The 25,853-nt window shown below is 49.5% G+C and overlaps 1 protein-coding gene across 1 annotated transcript; it reads left to right on the top strand.

Moving 5' to 3' along the window:
* Positions 1 to 1,595: 1,595 nt before the first annotated feature.
* Positions 1,596 to 24,621, top strand: LOC1271898 (chitin deacetylase 1). Its single transcript, XM_310753.5, has 7 exons — positions 1,596 to 2,148; positions 14,731 to 14,825; positions 19,203 to 19,314; positions 19,520 to 19,647; positions 20,710 to 20,852; positions 23,319 to 23,924; positions 24,000 to 24,621. The coding sequence occupies exons 1-7, from the start codon at positions 2,097 to 2,099 to the stop codon at positions 24,346 to 24,348; spliced, it is 1,485 nt and encodes a 494-aa protein (XP_310753.5). The 5' UTR covers positions 1,596 to 2,096; the 3' UTR covers positions 24,349 to 24,621.
* The last annotated feature ends 1,232 nt before the right edge of the window (positions 24,622 to 25,853 follow it).

Here is a 25,853-nt window from a genome sequence, read left to right as displayed (position 1 = left end):
GAGATATTGTGTGCGTGTGTGTGTGTGAGGGAGAGAAAGGAGCAGCGATCTGTGTAACGATCACGCAGCACGATCCGGTACGGTCCCCTTCACCCTCATCGTCAACACCTGTGGCACAGTGGGACGGTGTAGCATCACCTGGCGGATATATACGTGTACATGGTTGGGTTTTGATTAGTACTTTATTTATTTTCTAGGATGCTTTGTGCCTACCGGAATCATCTGAATATGTTTGATGTGCCTTTGTTTACAAGTATCATCGCAGCGGAAACTATAATAAATCGTGAGGACCCGATATGGACCCGACTTGAATCACTGAAGTACTATGGAGTACTAGTACAAGCTGGTGGATCCATCGCAAGATGGTTAGCAAAAGAGTATGGGAGGCACGGTCAATACAACACTTTAATAAATTTCTATCCTCAAAATCTGCAAAAAGAAATCAAACAAAAACTCGAAACAACTTATCGCTTCCGAAATGGAATCAATATTTAGACATTAACTCATATTTCACCTGAAGGAATATTTGAATTACTTAAAGGAACTATTATCGGAAACTATCATCTGAATCAAAAGGAAAAGATTCACACAAACTCTGTATTAAACAAGATTGTTAGAGAAGTCTAAAGATTCTTTCATTTTTTGTTCAATTCGTTGACTTTTGTTAGTCAATCCTTTCATTGACAATTTATCCTTTCGAAACGTAATTACTTGCGTAAGTACTTGTAAGAGAGGTATAGATTAACAATATTACTAGCAAGACTATAAAACCAAAGCCCTTTCAGTAGCTCTGATCCGACGGACAGCTGTTTGACAAAAACCGGTATTTGTTTGAGACAGACAATGCAAATGTTTGACAAAAACGAGTTATCTAGCAGGCATCATAATACAAAATCAGCCTCTTTGGCTCATCGTGCAAGTCACTTAATTGCTCCAGGTCTACTTGTTGGGCTTATAACCTATTCCAATACACAAACAATGCTGATTTCTGCTATGTCCACTCTGTGTCCCATCGTGTGGTTGTATGGTTTCGGAAATATACTGAACATGATCTTCTGCCAAAGCCTCCAGAGATATTGGAGCTATATCAAAAAGGAGAGCTCCCCAATAGCTGGATTTGACAAGAGTGTCTTGAAGTACCACATAAAGCCTAAAAACTGATGTGCTCAGGCGAACGAATAATACGTTCGCTCTGAAACAAGACATCTATCATCAGAATGTACATCCATGTCCAGCAGGTGTCTGCTGTGGCGGTGGCGACTCTTCTGAAGTGATCGCCACATCTCTCTTCCTCACACACCTAGAGAGCGCCCAGTCTTCAGTTCAGCTTCTTCTTCCTTAGTTACTTTCCTATGAACATGCATGGTTCCAACTCCCCTCCTTTCTTCCAGCTCTATCCCCCCTCTCTCTCTCTCTCTCTGTCTCATCCATGCACACTGTACCTCACACTCTATCCTCAGCCATTCTCTTTTACCTTCTCTTTCGGCTTTGCCACCTCTTCAACACGACCCGGCTTGATTCGCGCAGCACCCGACTGTGTGAATGTGTGTGATTCGACTGTCGGGTTCCAACGGTAAGACCCGTTGGGGGATGCGAACCCAGTGACCCCAGTGCCAGTTTGGATCCGAACGCACACGGGACTGGTAGCAGCAGCAGCAGCAGCTCCAGCTACTAAGCAGCGCACACTACAATCAACCGTCCGGGTTCCTGGGGGTTTCGGCAGCTCGACGCTGCGATCAATTGTACCCACCCACCACCTCCCAGCCAGCGATCGGAGGGATCTGTTCTCCCGCGTGACTCGCGGTGCGCGCCGATCGGTTGAAGGTACCCTCCCGGATGTGCGAGTCCTCCTGGTGTCCGGAGCAAAGCTTGAAATAGAAAGCGCCAAGCGTGCGCGCGCTCTTGTGTGTGTGTGTGTTTGTGTCCAAGTGTCTGTGGCTCTGTGCAGTGCTTTGTACGTGTGTTTGTGTGTGTGTGTGGTGGTGGTGGTGGTGGAAGCCGGAAGCAGCAGTACGTGGCCTCCCCTAGCGGGCAAGAGATAGATACCAGCGACCCGCTCCTCAGACATCGCTCCGACATCGCTCGGACCCTGCATCATGCGAGCCCTCGCCGTGGCTCTCTTCGGAGCCGCCGTCTGTCTAGTGAACGGTAAATTGCAATGTCTAATCTAGTCTAGCAAACAAATTCCAGCAAACCTCCCGACAAACCTGCCCAACCCTTCCGTCCGCGCAGAGGGTCCAGGGACGAACTACACGGTTTCGGTTCTCGCGTTCGGTTCTAGCTCCAACAGCAAAGAACCAGTTTCTGCCCCCCCCCCTCCCCCACCCTGGGGTGTACAACAACGATTGTGCCGAAGCAGCCAGCTCCCTTTCATATCAATTTCACGAGCACGACATTCACTTTCACAGCAGTGCTCGTAGTGTCCAACAGCACGATGGCCTTCAGCTTTCGGTGCGGCTCCCAGGCGTGTAAGGCGATAGGCAGCTGAACCGAGCTGCACAGCACTGCACAGCCACCGGTCCCAGACCCAGGAATCCTTGAACGAGTTTCGAGCAATGTTGCCAAACCGGCCGAAGATGTTACCGGCTCGTCCGCTCCGCACTGGCGTAACTTCCTGGCCGGCCCCCGTTGCTGGCGAACGAAAAGACGAAGATGACGAAAACAAAACCAGAGCAGAACCAACCGCGCTGCTTTGGCCGACCGGTGTGGGGTTTGGTTGCCTTGGTTCCGCTTCGACGCGGTACAGGAAATGAACCGATTTGCAACACGCCTTTGTCATCCTAGGGGGGGGGGGGATGGTTGGCGCTCGCATGCCTCCGTTGGCGCTTCACAGGCGGATGGCTTTAGGCTGTGGTTTCTCTGCCACAGGGTCTCTGTGCTGTGACGAAACGAGTGCCGCTCAGCTTCACTTTTCGATTCGATGGTACAGAAATTCACGCGATTTTGCCTATCACTGTTGCAGTTTGCCAATGTATTGCCATTATCTTGGCATGATTGCCAGAATATCTGTATGTGTTTGAGTGCATTTTTTGCTACTTTCATCTTTCTCCTTCTTACGGCGTCGCCTTCGGTGCGGCTTTCCCCTTTTCGGCATGCTGAGGGGGTCACACACCCCCAGGGTAAATGGACGCCGCCAGCTTTCTCGGCCCATAATTTCTCGCAGCTCCAAAAGCTCAGCCACCACGGATGTCTTGGTCCCCAAGGGGGGGGGGGGGGGAGCTTATAACCGTCCCGGGGTAAACTGTCGCACTCTAGAGAGGCGCGCGCGCGCGCGCACACACAACGAAATGGCGCTGGCTGGCTCAGGCTCGTTACCTCAGCGGTGCACGCCGCCATTAGCGCTGATTGTTCGGCGGGCACAGGGAATGGGGACGCACAGGGGAGCACCAGCTAAAAGGCGGAACTACAAGCCGGTTTCATTACTTCACCCGTAAAAAGCGGCAGGGAGAAAACGTGAAGCAAGAGCGAACGAAACAAAACAAAACGCAACCCTGCAAACCCCGCTGCGCACTCTTACGTCGCGCATAATTGCTCAACGGTGGGTGGGATGCTGTTGCTGCACGGGGGCCGCATTGTTTCGTTTGCAGCATTAGCTCGGATTGCATTTGGCAGGAGTGGAGCGGCAAACCAGCGGCAAACAACGGAAAGGCACAACAAACCATGGAGAGCAACCAATAGCACCGATCGCGAAGGTGTTGCGCGCGCGCGCCTCGGTTGCTTTCGATTTTAGACATTTCTTTTTCCGGTTTTGCTGTAATTGTTTCGTGCCTTTCGCGCCTTTCCGTTTCACTTCATTTTCTCGCCCCAAGCTCCGAAACCCGGGGTTTTGACCGGCCGCTTTCTTTCCTTCCCATTTTGTTTTATTTCGCGCTCGCTTTCATTACGATCGTGTGCTGGTCTTTTTTGCCGTTCTCGCAAATTTTTGTTTTCATTTCGCGCAGTATTTCTGTTTCCTGTTTTGGCTTCTCTCTTCGCGTTGCAGTTTTTTTTTTTCTTATTTTTTTTTTACTTTTGTGGCGCCACCCGCGATTGCATCCGGTTTTATTGGGCGGTTAACATGGTGCCAGCTTGTTTTTTTTTTGATAATATGTTTACGCATACGGTTTTCGATTTTCGATTTTCGTGCGGAATAGATTATTATATTTAAATGCTGAATTTAGAAAACGGAAGAAATCAATACATTCCGAAAAAATACACCTGTGGTAGAATGTGAAGCACTTCCAGCGCTGCCTATTGACGGTAAGCTTGATAGCGCAATTGGTAGCGCAATTAGACCCCCGAGCGGGCTATCTGCACGTTTGTTCCCCGCATTGGCAGTAATGAGTTCAAATCTCGCTTTCACACTTGCGCCTTGATAATTATTCTCCTCGAATTAATTTTCTATGAAAAGCTTTTTCTCGTCTCTACAACGTGTGTGCGTATACGTGTGTGTGTGGCTCAACACAGCCGTATCCGCCGTATGTGTGTGTGTGTGTGTGTTCATTATAGGAATAGAGTACGTTTCGCTGCCCCTTCCTCGCAAGAAATTTCGCCACAATTATCGCTTTTTTCCACCTCAACCTCATAAATATATTGAAACCTCCGTCTTGCCTTCCGCATATCACAGCCGCACATTAGGGGTTGAGGTAATCTTTCCGTGCGTCGCTTCCGGCTGCAGCGAATTGGGTGGATAAATAGTTTTCGCACGCACTTTTTAGCACCCAGCTTCCGGTTCCTTCCGCTTCGCAACCCATTACGCACCTCGGTCGGTCGGTAGTTCCGGTGCCAATGGTTATTCCATTTTCTTTTGCCAAATAGTTGCAGCACCTTTTTAAAAGGCTACATAAGAACGTTTTGAAAACAAAACAAAAGCCCAACCGAGCAGCCAAAACCCCGACGTGACCGGGGTCGGGGGGGGGGGGGGTTTCCAGCAACGGCACATGATTAAAATATAATTACTAAAACCGACAACGCTCGCTTCCTGGTTTTAGGTGGACGTGATTTTCAGCTAGCCGTGATCGGAGCAACAAACACACCCACACACACACATACACCTTCACCCCAGGCGGCCACATTCCAATAAATAGTAGCATTGTGAAGGTTTCGCGCGGTTTAGCGACCACTAAGCCGTGGCGAACGCCCTCCCCCATCAGCCGTGGCCTGTCTCGTGCAGCTTCGTGGAAAAGCCGTGGCAAATACAAAATCATGCGCCGGAAACGCCGCCGCTCACCCGTTGGCGTGGACACTTTGCGCGCGTGTGTGCACGCCTGCAGGCCAAATAAAGTCGCATTACGCGCTCGCTGGGGAGCCGTTCTCATAATTTGTTTACCGATAATTTTCATCTCGATAAGCCCGGCCCGGCCCAAGCACCGAGGTCCGATAAAATGCCGTCCGCTTCCGGTTCCGCCCGCGTGCAAAATGCAAATCAAAGCGTATGGTTTTGGCTTAAATTAGGCAGCGGGGGAGAAAGAGAGAGAGGGAGAGAGAGAGAGAGAGAGAGAAGTGTGGTTCAGCAGGTTGAATCGCGTCAGTCAGCTTTACGAGGACGCAGAGCACAAATTGTCAGCGGGACAATTGGGAGGACGACTGCTTTTTTGGCACCATTCTAGGCACTGCCCTGCCCAAAGGTGTCCCATGTGTGCGTGAGTGTGTGTGTGTGTGTGTGTGTTGTCTGCACATGATACACTCGCACCTGGGCTGGGAAGTGAGTTTGCAAACCGGTGCGCAAAACGGTAGCCCTGTCTAATGATTTGATTCTTTTCGATTTTGGCTGGCGAGCTGTCAGATTTGACAGCTCCGCTTGACTCCCAAACTGTAAGTTGGAGCTTTTAGGTGTACAGAAAGTGCCACTTTGCGGACCTCTAACCCGACAGCTCAGGTTCGTCCCACCTAGAAAGAGCTGTCACAACAGCCAATCAGATCCATCAACACCAACATCAACAAAATGTATTTGTTCATCTCCCAAAACACCCATAAACAAGTACGGCTGTCAAAGTTTACCAGCATTTTAAATGTCATCCATTTTGCATCCACCTTGCGCATCAGGTGCCGTCGGAATCAACAGAGTGTGCGAATTTGCCGGGACCGTGCGGGGTCGCCCTGATAACGCTCATAAAACCGACCTGAATAATGCATCCCGTGTGTGATTAGGGGGGGGGCGGCTAGTTGCCATCATTCAACGGCTCAGTTGCAAAGCGGTTGGGCTTAACGGGGCACACATACTGGTGGTGTACTCTTTGGAGCGCACCCACGACTCCGATCCGACTCGGGCTAAGTCCGATTCCAACTCCGACAAAATCGGAACCACTAGTTCCACTCGGAGTAGGTGTCATATGGAGTCAAAGTCGTTCGGAGTCGTCCGGCGTCGAAAGAGAGTCGGTCTGAGTCGTTCGGAGTCGACCTGGAGACTTCCTGATCATCTGGAGTAAACTGGAGTCACACAGAGTCGGAGTCGTCGGAGGTCGGAGTCGTCCGGAGGCGAAAGTAGTCGGTCAGAGTCGGTTAGAGTCGGCCGGAGACGCCTGGAGTCGTCTGGAGTAAATCGGAGTCACACAGAGTCGGAGTCGTCTGGCGTGGTTCAGAGTAGCCCAGGGACGTCCGGAGTCGCCGGGAATCGTCCAGAGTCGTCTGGAGTCGTCTGGAGTAAACTGAAGTAAACTGGAGTCACACAGAGTCGGAGTCGTCTGGCGTGGTCCAGAGTCGCCCAGGGACGTCCGGAGTCGTCGGGAGTCGTCCAGAGTTGCCGGTAGTCATCCGGCTTCGTCTGGAGCAAACCGGAGTCACCCAGAGTCGGAGTCATCCAGAGTGGTCCAAGGTCGCCCAGAGAAAACCCGAGCCGTCCGAAGTCGTCCGGAGTCGTAAGGAGTCGACATGAATCGGAATCACCCAAAGAGCAGGAGTCGGAGTTAAAGATGGCAAGCCTCATCACAAAAACATTGCACCGGTCTGCCAACTCCGGACGGCCCTGAATCCGGACGACTCCGGTTGACTCCCGAGGACTCTGGACTACTCCAGATGACTCCAGCCTACTCCGGGCCACTCCGGATGATTCCAAGCGACCCCCTCCGGACGACTTCGGATGAATTCTGATGACTGCTATCGAATCTGGACAACTCCAAACGATAATTCGGATAATTCTGGGCGGGCCTTCTTACCGCAGTCGGTTCCAGAATTTTTTGAGTTGGAGAGTCGACCCCTGATTTCTGCCAGCTTTACCCATCACTAGTACACACAGAGATTTAAGAGCAGATACTGCAGGAGCGACACTCACGGGAAGTAAACGTTTGAAGGCCAGTACCGCTGGTCCCCGACCCCGATTAAAAAGGGGTTTGCGCGATAATTTCCCGATAATCGGAGCAGCGAGAGTAGCGGTCCATTTTCCGGAGGGCGGGAGTTTAAAAGGGGAAAACATAAAATATACAAACATACAAACAGCAGGTCCACACGTGCAAACAAGTCGAACGGACCACCGCCCAGCATGATCCTCCGGGGCTGCCCCATTTCCGGTGTCCAAAGAGACCGAACAGGACGAGCTCCCAGTTCCGGGCTTCATCTTTGAAAGGATAGTGCTCGAGCCTGTGTGTGCACGGGGGCCTCATCCTTACGGTTAGCCTTTTTAGTAACCTTTGCCAGGTTCGTCGCTTCAAACGTATTCCTTTTTTGTTCGTTTTGTTTGCCGTTCTTGTCTGAAGTGGACGTGGACGGATACATAAAACACAAACTCCAACCTAAACAGACCGACCCGCCTGCACGTACTTCCGGCGTGAAGGTTGTTTTTTTTTTATATTTTGGTTTTTGTTTTCGCAATACACTCGTCCATTTCATTTCATCTTTTCCAACCTTGCGCTGTGTCTGTTGACTTACGGGCAGCAAACATGCAGTCAAACAGCGAGTCGAGCAAACAAAACACGAACAAACAAGCGCGACTCGCGTCGCGTCCGAACTCTCGGAGCCCGAGATGAGCTGGCTTTTTGCGGGGTTTTTTTTGTGAAAGGAAAAGGAAGCGGGGTACGGTGCGGGAGTCAATATATCGTAGCGCAACTACTCTCTTATCGGTGCACTAATGGGTACACACCTTCACCGTACCGCAGAGTGGATCCTTCAAGGTTGGGCAACCTTTGTTTTTGCCGGAGTTGAAGTTGCACCGCAGCAGTCAACCAACGAATAGAAACGAGTCCCCCGAAAAAAAGGTACCGTGACGCTGACAACAGATGGGTCAACCGTTGCGTGCCGAGCTGCGAAGTTTGCGTCACAGTTTTAAGTGCCGCGGCAGGAAGTGACACGCTTTCCGGCCTGCAATTGGCCTTCGTTTCGGTGGCCAACTGTCTAGCGACTGTCTCTCGGCAGACGCTATTCGACACGCATCTCGTTCCAGAAAGCTGTAAAAATATCCCTCCCAGTGCAGATGGTCTGTAGTCCTGCGTACCTGTCCGCCACGCCCTCCCGGCTGTGGACTTAATATTTCATTACATTCAGCACGTTTTTATTGAGCCGCCCGGGCGAGCCGGGCGAGCTATCCACACGGGCAGTGTAGCGTCGCGGGCAAGTACGGCATGCCCGTAGGTCACGTTCTGGAGATCAAGAAAACAATACTACACCGTGCCCTTTTGTGCATATAGACACAAGCGAGCCCCGCGCACACACACACACACACACACACCCACCCACACGAAGCGAAGCTTTGTTTTTGCAAGGTTAAAGGTTACCAAGGCTCTCTGCTCCGCTAAGCCCGACATGATTGCCCGGAAGGTGCTGGCGTGGGCCACCCAAAATGGACACGCAAATTGGCCGTGAATGTAGCATACGCATGTACGCATGTACATACACACAAACGCACGTATATACCAAATCACAACCAGCTTTAAAGCTCCAACTTTCGTTACTCTTCCGTTTGCGTTAGACGTGTGTTGGAGAGTGAAAACAAAATTGGAAACGATTCGTGTTCGAAGGACCAAAAAATGGTTCGCGCGTTGCGAGCGCGTACATTTAGCCATCGATCGAAAACAATTTATTCGAACCGGGGTGCTAATGGAGCTTTGGTAGTTATTAGAGTGTTTTATTAAAGAGGACGCACTTTTCATGTTTACAGCCACTGTTTGTTCGGGGTGCCACTCCTGGTGCCTCGGACGCCGAACCGACATTACCGCTGGGATGGTGTGTAGGGTTGGGTAACTGTTGATTTGCGATGCTTTGCATTGATTCATTTGGAATAAATCTTAAAGCAAGTCAATGCATCTGAGGAACAAATTAATATTTAAAATCCAAGAATCATAAATGTATTGTACTTCAAAAATTAATAAATCTCAAAAATATTAAATATGGGTTAAAAAAGAACTACTTTTATTAAAATAAACATAATAAGAAATTTTTAATTTTAAAAATTACAAACGAATTGAGTTCTAATGCGTGAGATAAATAAAATATGTTTTTGCAATGAGACAATTATAATTTACTTCTTCTTTGCTGGTTCGTGTGGCATTTATTAAGCTTGTGAGCCTTTAAAGGCTCGGAGCTCTTTTTTCGTTTTTTTGAAAATTCGGAAATTCATCCAAGATTCATAAATCTTGGGAGATTTCATTCGTGAGTCGAGTCACTACTCACCAGCGACTCATTTGAATTATTCTATACGAATAGCTCATACGGCACTACACCCTGACTACCTGTTTTTCGTCCCGGCTTCGTTCGCGTCACAGTGTGGTGTGTGGATTTATTTTTTTTTGTTTCTTCTTCAAACACACCACAAACACGAGATCTACCGCTACCGAGACCGCCGTAGAGAGTGTTGATACATGGGACCACCGTTGCTGCTGGTCAGGACGCGATCACGCGTTAGGTTAGGGGTTTTTAGCGTCCGTAAGTAAACTCTAGTAAACAGTGGCTTAGAAGAGGCACTGACACTCTGCTCCTCCAACGGCAAATCAAAGCCACCACAAGCCGATATTCAAACACTGGCAAATGTATCTGCACTCGCCCCGAACACCCAAGAGAGATTGTGCTCGGATGCTGGTTGCTTTAGCTCAGCAGATGCCATCTTTTTTGTTTTGTTTTGTTTTGGCTTTGCACTGAGCTGCTGCCGGTACGTTCCGAGTTTTGATTATTCAATTTTCGGTAAGCCTACTCTGCCCACTCGTGCTTGTGCCTCGGTGTGTTGCGAACTGTCGGAGGCACTAGGAGGGAAGGCACCACGCTTCCCGGTGCAGCAGTGGCAGCAATTCAATACACTACAATACTACTACCACCCATTCGTTCGATTACGAATTGCGTTTCCGGCGAGGCACTGTACAGCGCTCCACCCGGAACGCGGCACTGCACAGATAACTTCGTTTTCGCTGCAGATTACGCAAACACCGTGCAGGCTCAAGAGTTGCATGAGGGCATTTTTGTGTTGCTGTTGTTTTCCTATAACATTTTATCCTTCTGTCGGGCGCCTATGACGAAATAGCGCCGCCAAAATGCAGATTCCTGTACCGGCCTTAGACGTAGTGTTGTAAAAAAAAAAACAACAACACAACGACAACAAAACCTTATCACATCAATTTAGCGGAGGGTTGAGTTGCAAAAAAAAATTATACACGGGGCGGCTTAGGACAGGAGATGTATGACATCGTGAAGGTGTGACATAAAAATTGTAATCACATAAATTCGTTTCCAGTGCGTGGGGACCGCACAGGTGAAACGTCATCGATAGATGCCAAGCACACGTGAGTTTACGGTACACTCAAAAATAACAACAGCACCCATAAAACCGGCCTGCATCACACAAATTCATTACGTTTGCGTTGCGTTCACTGAGAGAGATAGAGAGAGATAGAGAGAGAGAGAGAGAGAGAGAGAGAGATAAAAATCACACAAGAACAAAACAATAACACAAATGGGGGAGCAGCCATCTCCACGCTCACAGGTGCACATGATAGTGAAGCGTCCAAGCTGATCCGCTACGGGGATCCGACATCCGACACACACGCGTGAGGCGAAAGCGTCTCCAGCGGGAGGGACGCCACCGAATGGGCATGGGGTTTGGCTCTGCGTGAGTGAGCCCCTTCATCTTATCCCGGGCCGGGAGCCGGTTTCTCCGCGCGATGAAAGTGAAATGGCTCTCGGAATGTCACGGCAGACCTATTAACGTGTGTGTGTGTGTGTTTCGTCACTAGCAAAAATAAAAATAAGCCATCGAAACAAACCATCATCCAGGCAGCAGCTCCGGGAGAAAGAGAGAGAGAGAGAGAGAGAGCGTGAGACCAGCAAACCACTTTCAGTTTTTCGTTCACCTTTATAGCTTCACTTTCGCTCGGTTGTAAAACCTTCTGGTGGTGTGGGCCGTAGCAATGGCAGCAGAAGAAGAAGAAGATATAAAAAGGTGAAACAATCCCCTCTAGGACGCTTGGTGAAGCGCACGGAAGAGGCTGTTCTAGCCCGCGTTGCATTGTAACTGCTTCATTTGTTGCTTGTGGCGTCCTTGCTGTGTTGTTATTGTTTGCGTTAACCCTCGGATAGCAAGACGCTGGTACGAGGTGTGACGTAGCGTACCTGCAATGTATATCATTTCGTGAGCTTTTTTTTCCTTCAAAACTGTTTGTAAAGGATATTAAAAATAATTCAAACGTCCATCAATTGAGCATGTTTCTACTACCGGTATGTAAACTGTCTCTCCCGGTGACATTTAACGACCTTCCAGGATAGCAGATTGGGTTGGAAATCGCGGGCCGGATCATCCTCGTGCCCGGGCGATGCGTCTGTATCGTTTGCGCCGCGCGAAAGCGAAAGTTGTTCCAGTGTGTGCAACGCGAAAAGTCAAACCCACCTTTTGCATCCCGCCCGTGTGTGCGTGTGAGTGTGGGTAGCGAGATACGGAGAAAGTGGTCCGGCACGAGTCGAGTGACCTTTTCCGACACGCTCTTGATCGGGTTTTGGCCGTTGTGGTTGCATCGTACGTACGACGTGGACACACATTATGAAACCAGCAAGCAGCAGAGTGAAGGTTATGCATGGTTTCGTCGCACAGTGCAATTTCTAGCTGGTTAAGGTCGATCCTGTATAAAGATGTTAGATAGCCGACGAAGACATTTTGGGAGAAAAAAAAACATGATAACACTGTGCAATACAAAACATTACAAGGCAGCAAAGAAGCTCCCAGCTGTGCCAGCGGAGCGGAAACCTCGAGTTACCGCGCAGCAAGAGCCGACAGTGCAAAGCCTGAGTGGCGTCCTTCTCGGCCCTGCAAGGGTTAATGACGCGCAATGATGGCTGCTTGCAGCCGCAATGATAAGCACGCGCTATCGTGCTCTCGTATCATTTTTCCCCTCTTCTTTCATTGCAGTGTGTGTTTTTTTTTTCTCCGCCTGTGTGTATATGTGTGTGTCTCGCAACAAAATAACACTCCATTACATCACAGAGCTACCGGATCACGTCCGTTAATGAAAGTGAAGCTGAGCGACGTGCAAGAAAATGGAAACCAAACCCGATGATATCGAGCAGCGCTCGAATGTACAGAATGCAATCGACAGCCCTGTCGATCTGTTCAGTCTGTGTCCGGCACAACTTGTCTGTCAGCGCGTCGGTACACCCCACGTCCACTTGCAGTACTACTAGGCGTGTCTGTAGCGGGTTTCGCACGCTTGCTGGAGTTAGCTCGACCTTCCTCGTTCCACGGTTCGGCACCTATTTTTGGATGCATGGATTTGCATGGATCGATTTATCTACATGAAACAAACCGACCCGGGGTGGAGTCACCCTTTACCACACTCGCAAGACCACTCGTAGGTGTCGTAAGCGCACCTCTCCCTGCGCACCGTTTAACGTTGGACCGAAACCGGTTGGCGCAGGGAAGACTTTGGGGCAAACATACCAACAACAACAAAAAAAACCAACCCCTCCACGACGTGTCGAAGATGCGACGTGTCGGGCGCAGCGTGTTGAGCCGAACGGCAAAGCCTTTAGCACCGTGAAGCACTGCTCCTTCTCTGCTGCTGCTGCTGCTGCTGTTGTCAGGGCGGAAAGGATACGAAAAATCGATGCAATCGAGGGAGTTTTTTTTTTTGGGGAGTTCGCGCATTTGCATAAATAGTAAACAACACCAATCACACGAAAAACCACCTCTCGTGTAGTATTAGCATAATTTATTCCGGCAGGGTTGGATCTTTTTTTTTCTTCATCTTTTTGCTTGCGGGCGTAGCGTAAGCATGTGTGCGATGGGGAAGACGGTTTGAAGCGGGTGAGGTGCAAGAAAAGGAGTTGAGGAGCGTTAGCGGCTTCAACTTTCGTAACAAAAAAAAAACGGAAGACACTCTTACGGGGAAGCCAACGAATGGCGATTGGCTGCAAAAGGCCGCTGGAAAATCGTAGCCTAACACCCCGTACCCAAAATATCATCGATATAGCAAACGTGTGTGTGTGTGTGTGTGTGTGTGTGTGTGTTAAGGACGTTATCAAAAAAAAGAGCCACTCCTTCCTCCTCCTTCTCCCAAACACTGTGCGGTTGGGTTGGGAAATTATTTATATCACCTCTATTATCTAATCCCACCTTCTTTTTCTGTTGTTGTTCCTCCTCCCGGGTTTTGAGCTAGTTTCGGGAGCCTCAACCCACACGGTCGTGATTCTGCTCTTCCCGCCGGCACCGTTATTATCGGTGGCTGCGTGGGGCAATTGTGCAACGCGCTATCAGAGCGCTGTTGTGCAACGGCGGTTGCCTTCCCCGCAAGGCACAAAACGGCCGATAAAAGTTCAGTTCAGCAGTGAAAGTTGCAACCCTGGGGGGGGGGGGGGAGGGATGCATTGCTGGTGGAAGTGCTGATGATGATGCAGCTGGGCAACAGAGAAAAGGGCCTTTCATGTGCCTCTTACACCGGCAAGGTAAAAAGGCCCAGGAGGGAGAGAGAGAGCGATGTTTGGAGACATTCGGAGTCGAACGAATTCCTTGGAGTGGTTTTCTGTTTTCTACTCCAACAAAAAAAAAACTCTTCCCTTGCCTGGGATACGTCCCGGATCAGGTAAACTTTTTAATTAGCTTCCCGGAGACTAAATCGGTTCAGATCTGCCGGAGCTGCACAAGTACGTACAGTAGGCTATCCGAGGAAGATAAACAAACAAACAAAAAGTAACATCACAAGGTCTGGTCGTAGTAGGATATCTGGACTAGTGGTGTGCTCTCTGGAGTTGTCTGGAGTCAGACATCCGGTATCGTCTGGAGGCGGCTGGAGTCGTCAGGAGTCGTCAGGAGTCGTCTGAAGTCGGTCTTCAGACGGCTTCTAAAGACTTCGTACGATTCCGGAAAATGCTGATGCGACTTCAGATTTTTGCCAACTATACCCATCATTAATCTGGACGGCTCAGCGATATCCTGACGCACATCTTGATTATCGCCTACTCTGCACACCAGCTCTACTTACTTGGTCAACCTGGCTGAGAAGGAAGCACAATATTTCGTAGCATATTTTTACGCACCTCCGTCCAACAATGCTCTCATCCCTCTATTCCACAAACACACGAGAGTCTGCAGAACGGCCTTCAGAGACGTCTGGCAGCCCCGTGTGGCAGAGCGTTAATATCTCCTACCTGCTTGCTTGTAATCCTCCAAGCTTCCCCAAGAGGTCGAGCCCCCGGAGGCGCCCCAAAAACCCACCCCCCTTTATCGGCCGCCTAGCCATTCTAAATCTAAATCCATTTTACACGGCTTCATTTGCATACGCAAGTTGCTGCCCCAGGTACTGATGTTCTTGCCATACATTGTTTGTTTTCTTCGTCTATTCCCAACAGCCCAGCAGAACAAGGAGGAGAAGGAGTTCAAGTGTCCGGTCGAGCAGGGCAACGGTAACTTTGCCGACCCGGTCACATGCCGCCGATTTTATCAGGTACGTAGGGCTAACCAAAAACACGACAGGCAGCACATGCTCCGGATGTGTTGGCGTTGCTGGCAATGGATTCCAGAGGGCGTAGGAGTACGTGGAGTGCTGCGGACGATAATCGGCTTCGGCTTGTTTTTTTTCGGTCTGTCTTTTTCGGTTTGTTTTTTTTTTGCGGTGATCTTCTAACACGTTCCCTCCAACCCACACTTAATTAAGCCACAGATAGCCCTGGCCTCTCGACAGTGAGATCTTCAGCAGCAAGGTCATCCGGAGCCCCGTGAACGAAGACCAGTAAGGCACGGTTGTGGCGGCGTTGCTATGTTTGCTACCAGGCCACTGTTTTCGCAACCCCGGGCTTTTCCAACGGCACGTCCTTGATGTTCGAGCATCCTCCCCCCGGGGTAGCAACAACTTGATTGCGCGCCATATCATTTTGCTGGAAGCGGGCGGCCGAGACACCTTTTGTCGGGTCTCCTTGGGAACACCGGAGGCCCCAGACACTTCAGGACAGGTTTTCTTTTGTTTCGGGGGCAACTTCCAGGCAGGTTCCAGTTTTTTCTTTCTTTTTTTTGTTGTGCCGTTTTCGAAGATTTCGAGACATCGTTACGGACATCTTCAGTGTCTAGCGATTACGCCACGCGGAAACCGGATCGGACGTGTGTGTGTGTGTGTATGTGTGTGTCTGACGCCTGCAAAAGCAACGTTAACGGGGTGATCCAGATGGCGTCTGGTGCCTTGACATTTAGGCTCGAGACACCGACATGCTGCTTCGCGTGTGCCAATTTTGTGATCGATCAACGTCGACATTATTGGTTGATTTCCAGTAATGCCTAACAACAGCAACAAAAAAAAAACAACGACATTGTACTACACTCCCATTGGAAATTGGAAGCATTGAAGCTCGGGATGAATAAATTGCGCCCAACTATTGATAAAGCACGAAGATCTCCGTCCCTGCAGACGCAGACATTGCACAATAACAAAACAAAGGCTGTACGATGGCAAATGCCGTTGGCACACCGACCTGTGGCATATTCAGAAGGTGGTTACACCGGTAGCATTCAGCTGGCAGCCCCTCCGAAACACCCACCCACACAAACAGCAGGCCTTAGGCCAGCTGCCCAAAGGTAAACGTGCCACACTTTGCAAGAAGACGCTGGCACGCGGAGCGTTGCAAATGTAATCAACATAAATTCCACACCGTCCTCGGTCCTACATTCGGCCCTGGTAGCTGCACAATCTCACACTGTAGACCCCTCCCCCCCCCCCCCTCGTTTACCTCTGTCACCCTGCCACTGTCTAAAACAAGAGAAAATGATAACGCATAATAGACGATGAAATAGCAAGCAGACACAAAGTTCACCCTCGAGAAGAATATAGCAACAGCCGAAGAAAGAAAAAAAAACGTATCGCAATTACGCGGACACCATTATAACACCGACGCGCCAAGAAACCTGGACCAACAAAAAAATTGCCAAAACCGGGACACACGCACGCACTTTGACAACAACAAAAATATGTCTCGTTACATTCGTATATTATTGTCACTACCCGTACCCGAGGTCCAGGACACGCGTTTGCAAAGGGACACCCGCAAAGAGCCTTTTCCGGAACTGGCAAGTCGTAGCCAGGCCGGTGCAAGAATGATAATAATTACATTCAGCAAACTTTTATTACTATTTCACGTACCGCTCCCCAGTTTTTTTTTTTGTTTTGGTTTGCTTTCCTTCCTTCGTTAAATTCTCTTTTGTGTCTTGTTGTATGTTTTTGGTTGACTTGCAAGCGAACAGCTGGGAAGGAGTGACTTAGGAAATTGCTACTCTCTCTCCTAATAGCTAGAGCTGTGTACAGGAGGAGATGCAGGCGATGTGGTTATTATCAGTGCTGCAAAATGTCACTGTCAATGTCATCAAAAAATCTGCCTGAAACAAAATCCATATCAGCGTCACGTACTCAATTGTGATAATCAGAGGTGATACTTAAAACGATTGCTGTGATCAATGTGCCCGTTTTGGTGCCATTTTTACGTTTGATCAGTTACTATGTCATGCCTTTTGTTTTACTGTGATCAATTGTGCAAAATGTCACTGATATAGTCGTGACAAATTCCGACTGAAACAAAATAATGTCAGCATCACGAGCTCTACTGTGATGATCAGAGGTGAGACTTAAACAGTAGTTGCGACCATCACATGCTTGATGGCATTTTGTGATACCAACTCTTGGTCATTCGCTTGGTCGTGACATTTTCTGTCGGTGATCATCACGATAGTCATGGGAGATATGCGGTGCAGGCGAGTGGTTCCAAGAAACAAATTGAGCATGATTTCTCGTGCTGTTTGCACAGACAGACAGACCATCAAAGCCGACAGAGGGAGAAAGCATGCTCATTTTGTTGAATGGGACCACACGCCAAGTATATTCCAAGAAGGTCGTGATTATCACCAACAGAAAATGTCACGACCAAGTGAGTGATCAAGAGATGGGTGCTAAACAAAATGTCACTAAACATGTGGTTGGTCCTCCAACTGTTTGAGTCTCACCTCTGATCATCTGCGTTGTGTACGTGAGCTGATTTGAGTTTCGTTTCAGTCATGAGTGTTGATGATTGAAACATGGGCGTTTGGCAGCACTGTTCACAGCCAAAAAAAAAATCATGATTATTCAGAAAATTCACACGTCGTGTTCAGCATGTCATGACGCACTTTTATTGACTATCAAGCAATGAGCATCAAGCTACCATGGATATGTTCATTGTTTTTTCGTTTTGTGAAAATCTCGTGATACTCATGACATTTTGCAGCACTGGTTATTATTACCGCTTATGCTTTTAAAGTTTTCTTCGCACTCGCACTACCCCAAAATTCGCACCACAGTGTGCCTGGAGTGCACCCCTCCCCGCAGGAGCATATTTTTATTGCAGCGAGTTTTTCTGCCTTCCCTTCCGGCGGATTAAAGGAAATTGTGATTCTGACAGTGAACGGTGGCGCGTGCTTCCTGCATTGAAGCGACCTGTCCTGTGACCTACCTGGAAAGGGGCAGCAACGTTCTTTTTTTTGTTTTGCTTGATATCCCGTTGTTCCACAACCTGACGTATCCGCCTGTACCGGCACATTTGGCCGGCCGAGAAGACACAGGACAGCCCGAAATTGGATAACTATTTCGGGTTGGTGGTGTTTCGTAACGACCTACCGTAATGGTGCTGCCATTGAAGACGCTTTAAGCGGTCTGCCGAACCCTGCTGGACCCTGCTACACCTTCCCTTCTTCCATCTCCTCGTGCGTCGTAAGATCTTACACAACCGGGTCAACCTTGGTGCTGGCTGCCATGCAGTTGGTTCCTCTCCAACATTCTTGCCCAGTTTGGTCCAGCGAGCTAAACGGTAAGAAAGAAACGACTTCGCCTCATCATAGTCACCTCACCGTCGCATACGTCCTTTTCCCCCAACGTCCACGTCCCGGCGTCGCGGCAGAGTTGCTTCCGGGTGGAGGGCACCGAGCAGCGGGAAATATTATGCTCCAAGTATTAAAGATAACCATAAACTTTGTAAAGCGAAAGCCCGGACACCTACATGGGCCTTGTTTCGAGCTGCTCCTTTTTTTTTTTTTTTTTTGGAGGATCTTCTCTTGCACGCTCCTCTTTGTTTGTCTTCCATTTTGCTGGCGTGACTGTTGTTCAGGGGATGAAAATTTTCGCCAACACTGCGAGCAGCCCGTGAGGCGCACAAGTGAAGCCAATTTGGCCGTGTGTGTGTGTGGTCGGTAGCAGACCGGTGCGATTAAATAACGAACCTAAGTAGTTGATTTACAGGCCCATTCGTCCGAGGTTTTGATTGTATGGCCCCGGACCCTCTCGGGAGGAAAGTGGCTAGCCGGCGCTGGGCTGACGCTGACGCAACTACCTGCATTGGGCCGTGGCGAGGTCGATTTTCAGTAATGTGCGCTTAGTATAATGCCCGTCCCGGGCCAATGTGCTGCCACCAGCACCGATTATCGTTCAGCAAGATTCAGGAAGTTCGTCGCTTAGTATCTCTCTCTATCGTTTTTCTCTTGTGGGCAATCCCGTCAGCATGGGAAGGGGATTTGGACGAGATGGTAACTACGCCAGCGTAAAATTTCATATCCTGGTAGTTTTGGGTATCGACAAAAAAAAAGAGGTTATCCCGTTTAGCCATCCCGGGACGTTTTGCGTTCCCCGAACGTCCCAACAATTCGTACCTCCTCGTTCCGGCTGCGAACTCCAAATTCCACACACACAAAAAAAAAATGCCCGACGTAACACAATTTACTCTCCTTCCCCCCCCCCCCCCCTGCGTGCCTGTCCGTGTGTGTATTTTCATGCATCTTCTATTTCTTCGTGTATGTTTTCCGCATCTCCCCTTAGTGCGTTGATGGATTTCCGTACCTAAATCGCTGCCCATCCGGTCTGTACTTCGATGACATCCAGAAGTACTGCACTTTCAAGGCGGAGGCGAAGTGTGGCCCACTAGCAGCAAGTAAGTAGTTACCACCGTGTGTGTGTGCGTGTGTGTGTGTTTGAGTGTGCTAACTGCCGGCGTGCTAAATACAATTTCCGCCCATTTTCGCTTCGTCGGTGTGTTAACCTTTTTCTTCCTGCAATTATTTATTTATTTTTTCTTTCTCTCTCTCTCTCTTTCTATCTCCTTCTTTCTCTCTCTACCTCTTTCATACTCGCACCAGCACCGGCAGCGACAACCGAATCGCCGATCGATCTGGCGAAAAAGTGTAACCCGGCGGAATGTGAGCTGCCGTACTGCTACTGCAACAAGGACGGCACCCTGATTCCGAAGGGGCTCGACCCAGAGGAGGTAGGTGAAGTCGGCATCGGGGTTTTTTTTTTGTATATTTAGTTGTCATTCCCTTTCGTGTGTGTATGTGTGTGTGTCTCCATACCCGAACATCCTCAAAGTTCCAATTCGGTTTGCTTCCGGTTGCGCGACGCTGAAAACGAGATATGATGTACAGCACCGCGATGCCTATCTCTGGCACGGCTTTACAGAATCAATATGGCAGACACAAACACACTTACACATACGCGGTAGTGGCATCGCTGGCAGTTGTGCAACAAGACCAGCCAGCACAAAAAGTATCCTACTGCGAGGACCAACTATTCGAGCGGGGCGGGGAAATGTTAACAACTTGGCATTTGGCACGACCAGCCGCAGCTGCAGCAGTATCTCCAGCCAAATGCGCTATCTTCACCGACCAGACCCACCGACGGGGCATTATTGCTGGCAGTGCTTATCAGTTGCAGCCTGCAAGCTCTACATTAGCAGCATCAGCAATCTGATCATCTTCATCTTCTCCTATTCGGGATATTCGGGCGAATTAGGGAGATTGCTCTTTCAAAAAAAAAAAAAAAAACAGGAGTTCCTAGCAAACCTCCACAGCTTCCAAGCTGCTGAGTGCAGTTGCCGATTAGCAAACTCAGGTTTGCATCGCAGACCCAGATCTTAACCCACTCCACAGGAGTAGCAGAGCAACTGGAGGATATTATCGGTTGTTTACATGCTCCCCACACACACACACACACACAGCCAACTCCACACATGCCCCCTTGGCTGGGTGTGGTGTGGTAGTTGTCTAGGTGCTTCGGGTGTCTGCATCCCAAAATATCCCAATGTTCCTAATTTCCGACAGTGCGGCTTGTTGCCTACGATAACGACGACTACCGCAGATGCAGACCCCACCGACTACACAGATGGCGCTGATAAGGTCGTCACGCTCAGCTCAGCCAGGAAATTGCCATTATCGATGTACATTTATCCGTATTTTGTTTTCGACTTTTGTTCTCCTACTGTACTGTCTCATCTTCCCATCTTCAAACGCCAATATCTAACTACTCTATTAACGAACTCCCCACTTCTCAGACGCCCCAGATCATACTGCTCACCTTCGACGGTGCCGTCAATCTGAACAACTACGAACACTACCGGAAGGTGTTTAACGGCAAGCGCAAAAACCCGAACGGCTGCGACATCAAGGGTACGTTCTTCATCTCGCACGAGTACAGGTAAGGCTTACCGAGGGGCATTTCATTACGGTAAAAGGGTTTGGCTCCGCGAAGGCATTAGATTTCAGTGTAGTTGTTTTTTTTTTTTTTTTGTTTGAGGAACACGCGCGCGAACACGAAAATCCTAGCGCTTCTTCCTCCTTCCCCCTCCAGTACAAAGCGCAACGCTGCCGAGGTACATCCATTTGCAGGTTTTTAGCAGTTTTAGCATTTGCGTGATGAACCGGCCAAAAAAAAAAGCTCCAAAAAAGTAACCCCAAAGAACACTATCGCCCAAATGTAGCACCCAAATCCCGGGCAGATTCCAGATGAGCCGCGTCGTGCATAAATGGGGTTTCGGTTTCAATTTTTGTAAAAACTCTGAGCGACACCGGTTGGGTTTTGGGCACGGTGATTCAACATCCTGAGGGTCCACCGGGTGCTGGTGGCAATTAGGATGCCTGAGGCACGGCTGCCTGACAGAAACAATTTTACATGGTATCGTTTTTTTTTTTGTGTTAAATCCTCCCTCGCGGCTATGCTGTCTACGTCCACGTCCAAGAATATCTTCCAGGATATTCAAAAAAAAACAAGGCAAACCACCATTTAAAAGGGGTTATTGATGGGTGGGACGAAGCTGCACCTCTCCACACACACACACATACATCCACAGAGAGACACCGAATTTTTTGGTAATTTAGCTAATGTCTTGGCTGCCGGAGGCGACAACTTGCTACCGGAACAGTCCGGAACGCTCATTTCAGAACGCGCAACCCTGCGCAAAAAACTCCCACCGCTTCTTCCCTCGGCACAGGTAGGTGCAGGCGATTTGCGGGCGATTTTTCTTCATCACCTCGCGGGCGTTTTGCTGCAACTCGCCCCTGACGCAAATTTCGAATGCTAAACACCGCAACCATCCAAGGCTGGTCGAGGATCCGGATCCGGAAGCACTTGCCGCCAGGCACGGAAGGGATGGCAGATAAAAAAAGAAAGGGATCCGCTGCACAGCTGTCGAGAAATGTGGGGAGGCGGGGCGCTCGAGTCGCCGGTGTCGGAGCATTACTTCACCATTAAAAATGAAAAATTGTGCAATAAATTCTTCCCGAGCGCGCGTTTCTCCGGCGGGCTTTTTGCTCGCCCCTAGTGCCCACCGCCGACCAATTCTATTCCATATATTTTAGAACGGTAGGGGTTGCTTCCTCTCTCTCTCTCTGTGTGTTTGCCGCAATGGTGATAGCTGGCGCTGAGGCGCTTCAAATAAAAACGGACGTTTTAGCGTAACTCGCCACAGCAAAATGTGCAACCTCCGTACGCAGCGGGAAGAAGCGCCGGTGGGACGAAAGGGCGAATTGAAATTGTCTTTGTAAGGACCTCACATCACCGTCCCATCCGGCGTTCCGTGTGGGTGTGTGGTTCGGTGTTGCCTTTCATCTTGCCGAGCCGAGTTCCTTGTCGAGCTGTGAGCGGGGCGCAAAAGCCGTAGGAGGGATAGCCATCGCTCGGTCGCTATTTTGTTCAGGTTCAATTTTCGTCCATCATCCCGCCTGCTTTTTTTTTTTGTGCTCAACCACCAATCTCTGGTTCCGCGATGAGTTGTGCTCACCTTTATCCTTTCGTGCAGCTGCGTCTGTGCCGACAGCGTTTATTCCCCCCTTTAGCCGCGCATTAAATGGTGCTTTCGATGCGGTTTTTTTTCTTTTCTTTCGTTCGAGCAATCCTTCCAGCAATGCAGACTGCAGCGGATCTGCATGCTCGCACGGATGGTTGGCCAGCAATCCCCCAACGCGGGGGAACGTCCGGAAGCAATGTCATAATCAATTTTTATGATTACATTTTTTCACGCCGTGACAGAAATTGATGGGAAATTTCATTACATCTAATCGAAACGATGCGGCGGATCGGAACGTTACGGGCGGCTGCTCTGATCCCGCACATCATACATGACAGAGCGTAGGGAGAAGAGATAGGAGATTAGGGGCTTGCTTTTTTTTATTATTTTGGTTGGATCCGATCGCGCACATAGACGACCCACTCGTGATGGATGGCAGGGAAAGCCCACCCGCGAGCCATATATTACCTTATGGTTGGTCTTTCAATGGGAAGACCTAGTCGGTCGATGGAGATGAAAATGCGAAACGGGAAAAAACTAATCTTAGGTCCGCGTGATGCGTTATTCTTCGTATGCCTGTGCGTCTATTGTAGGGCGCGTAATTAAAGAACGATGTTGGGATAGGACGTAAGATGTTAATCCTAGACAAGGTGCGAGAAGTTGCGCGTCTCGCAACATTCCATTCTTGAGCGAGAGCGAGTTCATCCAGATATTCGGCAGACTTGGAATTCTTCATTGTTGGTCGGTTGCAATGATGGACAACTACACCTCAACTTCTCCAAGATGTCTGTCCAGGCTTTTTAAACCAGCTAACAACAGCTCGATCTCCCACCGCATCCCAGTACTGACGCTATCCCTCCTTCCTACCTACCTTCCAGCAACTACCAGCAGATCCAGACGCTCGCGAACGATGGGCACGAGATCGCGGTCGAAACCATCTCGCTCCAGATGGGCCTGCAGGACAAGGGATACGAGGAGTGGGTCGGCGAGATGATTGGCATGCGGTCGATCCTGAAGCACTTCTCCAACGTGTCGGCGAACGAGATCAATGGAATGCGCGCACCGTTCCTGAAGCCTGGCCGCAACACCCAGTACAAGGTGATCGAGGACTTTGGCTTCATCTACGATAGCTCGGTGAGCGTGCCGCCCAGCCCGATCCCGGTCTGGCCGTACACGCTCGACTACAAGATACCGCACGAGTGCAAGAGCGGCACCTGTCCGACCAAGTCGTTCCCGGGCATCTGGGAGGTGCCGCTGAACGCGCACTTCGTCGAGAGCTACGAGGGCGGCCACTGCCCGTACATGGACCAGTGCGTGCTGCACAATCACGACGCGGAGGACGTGTTCGCCTGGCTGCAGGAGGACTTTGAGCGGTACTACTACCAGAACAAAGCACCGTACATGATGCCGTTCCACACGAACTGGTTCCAGATCAAGGAGCTCGAGCGGGGCCTGCACAAGTTCCTCGACTGGACGCAAACGCTGTAGGTGTTTTTGGGAGTTTCTTGGCCAGTGTTCGCTATTCTAATCTCCCTCTATCTGTCTCTCACCTCGCTCAGACCCGACGTATGGTTCGTGACGATCACGCAGGCCCTCACCTGGATCACCGACCCGAAGACGAACAAGCAGCTCGGCGGGTACGAGCCGTGGAACTGCAAGAGCAAATCGACCCAGACGCCGAAACCGTGCAACATCTCGAACAAGTGTGCGCTCGCGTTCAAGGAGCCGACCTCGAACATCAGCGACACGCGCTACATGGAGACCTGCTTCGACTGTCCCGCCGTCTACCCGTGGCTGGGCGACTCGCACGGTTCTGGCATCCCCGGCCGTGACAACTACATCGACCAGTCGGAGGGCGGCGGTGCTAGTGCCGGCCGCGACCAGGGCGACGAGGAGGAGCAAAAGTAGTGGGGGTCTCCACCCCAACACCAGGCGGAGCGGACGCCTTTCGGGCCCTGCTGTCCCGGTATTTTAGATGTAACGATATTTTTTTTTTTTACGAAAAAGCAATCATTCGAGCTCGAAACCAGCACGAGGAGGAAGGGGGCTTCGATCATGAAAATGCAGGGGGGACTCGACTTGTAATGGAGAGGTGTCCCATCCCCGAAGCCGGATGGATTTTGGTTGACTTCCCGATCGATACAGAAACGTTAAATAAACTCACACCAACAACTGTGGAAATTGTTTTGTTTTTTTGTTTTTTTTTTTTTTTTTTTTTTTTTTTGTTGCAAATTCCATCATTGATCATCATATTACGGTGTCGCTTGGATGTACTAAGGGGTCACGTACACACTGTGCCATTGCCATTTAAATCGTCTAGATTCCGGCCAATTACATTCATCAACAAAAAGGTAAGCGATTTGATTCCAATCGTGTACAGAGTGACTAACCCAAACGGACCATGAAGATAAATTCATCTTGCATGTACATGTAGGCCTAAGGGCGAGACATCCATGAACCATATTTCAGTTTGCATTTTTTATGCATCATGTTCCTGTGCAATGATTTTTGTGGTATGTTGTTTAGACGACAGAAACCTAAAAAATTTGGCAAAAAAATCCAATCGCAAGTGCCAGAAAACTAATGCTACAAATAAAATTGCTTCCCTTGCTGCCTTGAAGCTGTATATTAGTGCCTGCATTAAGAATTGAAGGCTTCAGATCTTAATTGAAGCATTGGTACCATTTTCCTGGGAAGTTGATCCGGCTGTTAGAGGCCACCATGACCAGGGTACAGTGCAAGGCGAGAGTGTCAAACTGTCTGCTCGTCAACATCACCCTGGAACGCGGGGCTAGACAACGACATCCGTGGCACGATCCTCTACCGGTCTCTCCTATTTCTTGGCTTCGCAGATGACACCGACATCATCGGCAGGACAACAGCGAAGGTGTTTGAGACCTAAGCAGCAATAATTGAATTGAGGATCAATGCGAAGAAGACGAAGTACCTGCTTGCCGTAGGCTCAGTCCATGATAGGACCCAACTGGGAGGCAGTGTATTAGTTGACGGCGACAATCTCGAGGCGGTAGAAGGTGGTTCTGACTAGTGGTGTGAGCTCGAAATCGGACCTACCCAATTCCGCGTTCGGAATCAATTCTGGAGCCGATTTCGTGCTCGGTATCAATTCCGGAGCCGATTCTGGAGTCGACTCCAGAATCCGGAATCGGATTCAGAATTGACTCCAGGATAGGAATTAGCTCCGGATTGAGAATCAGATCTTGAATTGAAATAAGAAGTTTTAGAAGCGAAATCAGTCCGGGAATCTCCATGAGAATGGATCGTGTAAGAGTAAATTTGAATTCTTTGCGACAGTCAATATCCTTGGACGCAAACGCCTATTCTTATGGAGATGCCGAAACCGACTCCGATCTCAAAGCCGATTCTGATTTTGGAGCCAATTCCGATTCGGAAAC

This window comes from Anopheles gambiae, chromosome X (assembly GCF_943734735.2).
Source record: "Anopheles gambiae chromosome X, idAnoGambNW_F1_1, whole genome shotgun sequence".
NCBI lineage: Eukaryota > Metazoa > Arthropoda > Insecta > Diptera > Culicidae > Anopheles > Anopheles gambiae.
Note: the sequence above shows the minus strand (reverse complement) of the source record. Positions and strands in the feature narration are given on the sequence as shown.

Coding starts and splice junctions, on each gene's coding strand:
- LOC1271898 (XM_310753.5), top strand. CDS start 2,097: ATGCGAGCCCTCGCCGTGGCTCTCTTCGGAGCCGCCGTCTGTCTAGTG. Junction 14,826..19,202: donor CATGCCGCCGATTTTATCAG/GTACGTAGGGCT, acceptor ATCTCCCCTTAG/TGCGTTGATGGATTTCCGTA. Junction 19,315..19,519: donor GTGTGGCCCACTAGCAGCAA/GTAAGTAGTTAC, acceptor TACTCGCACCAG/CACCGGCAGCGACAACCGAA.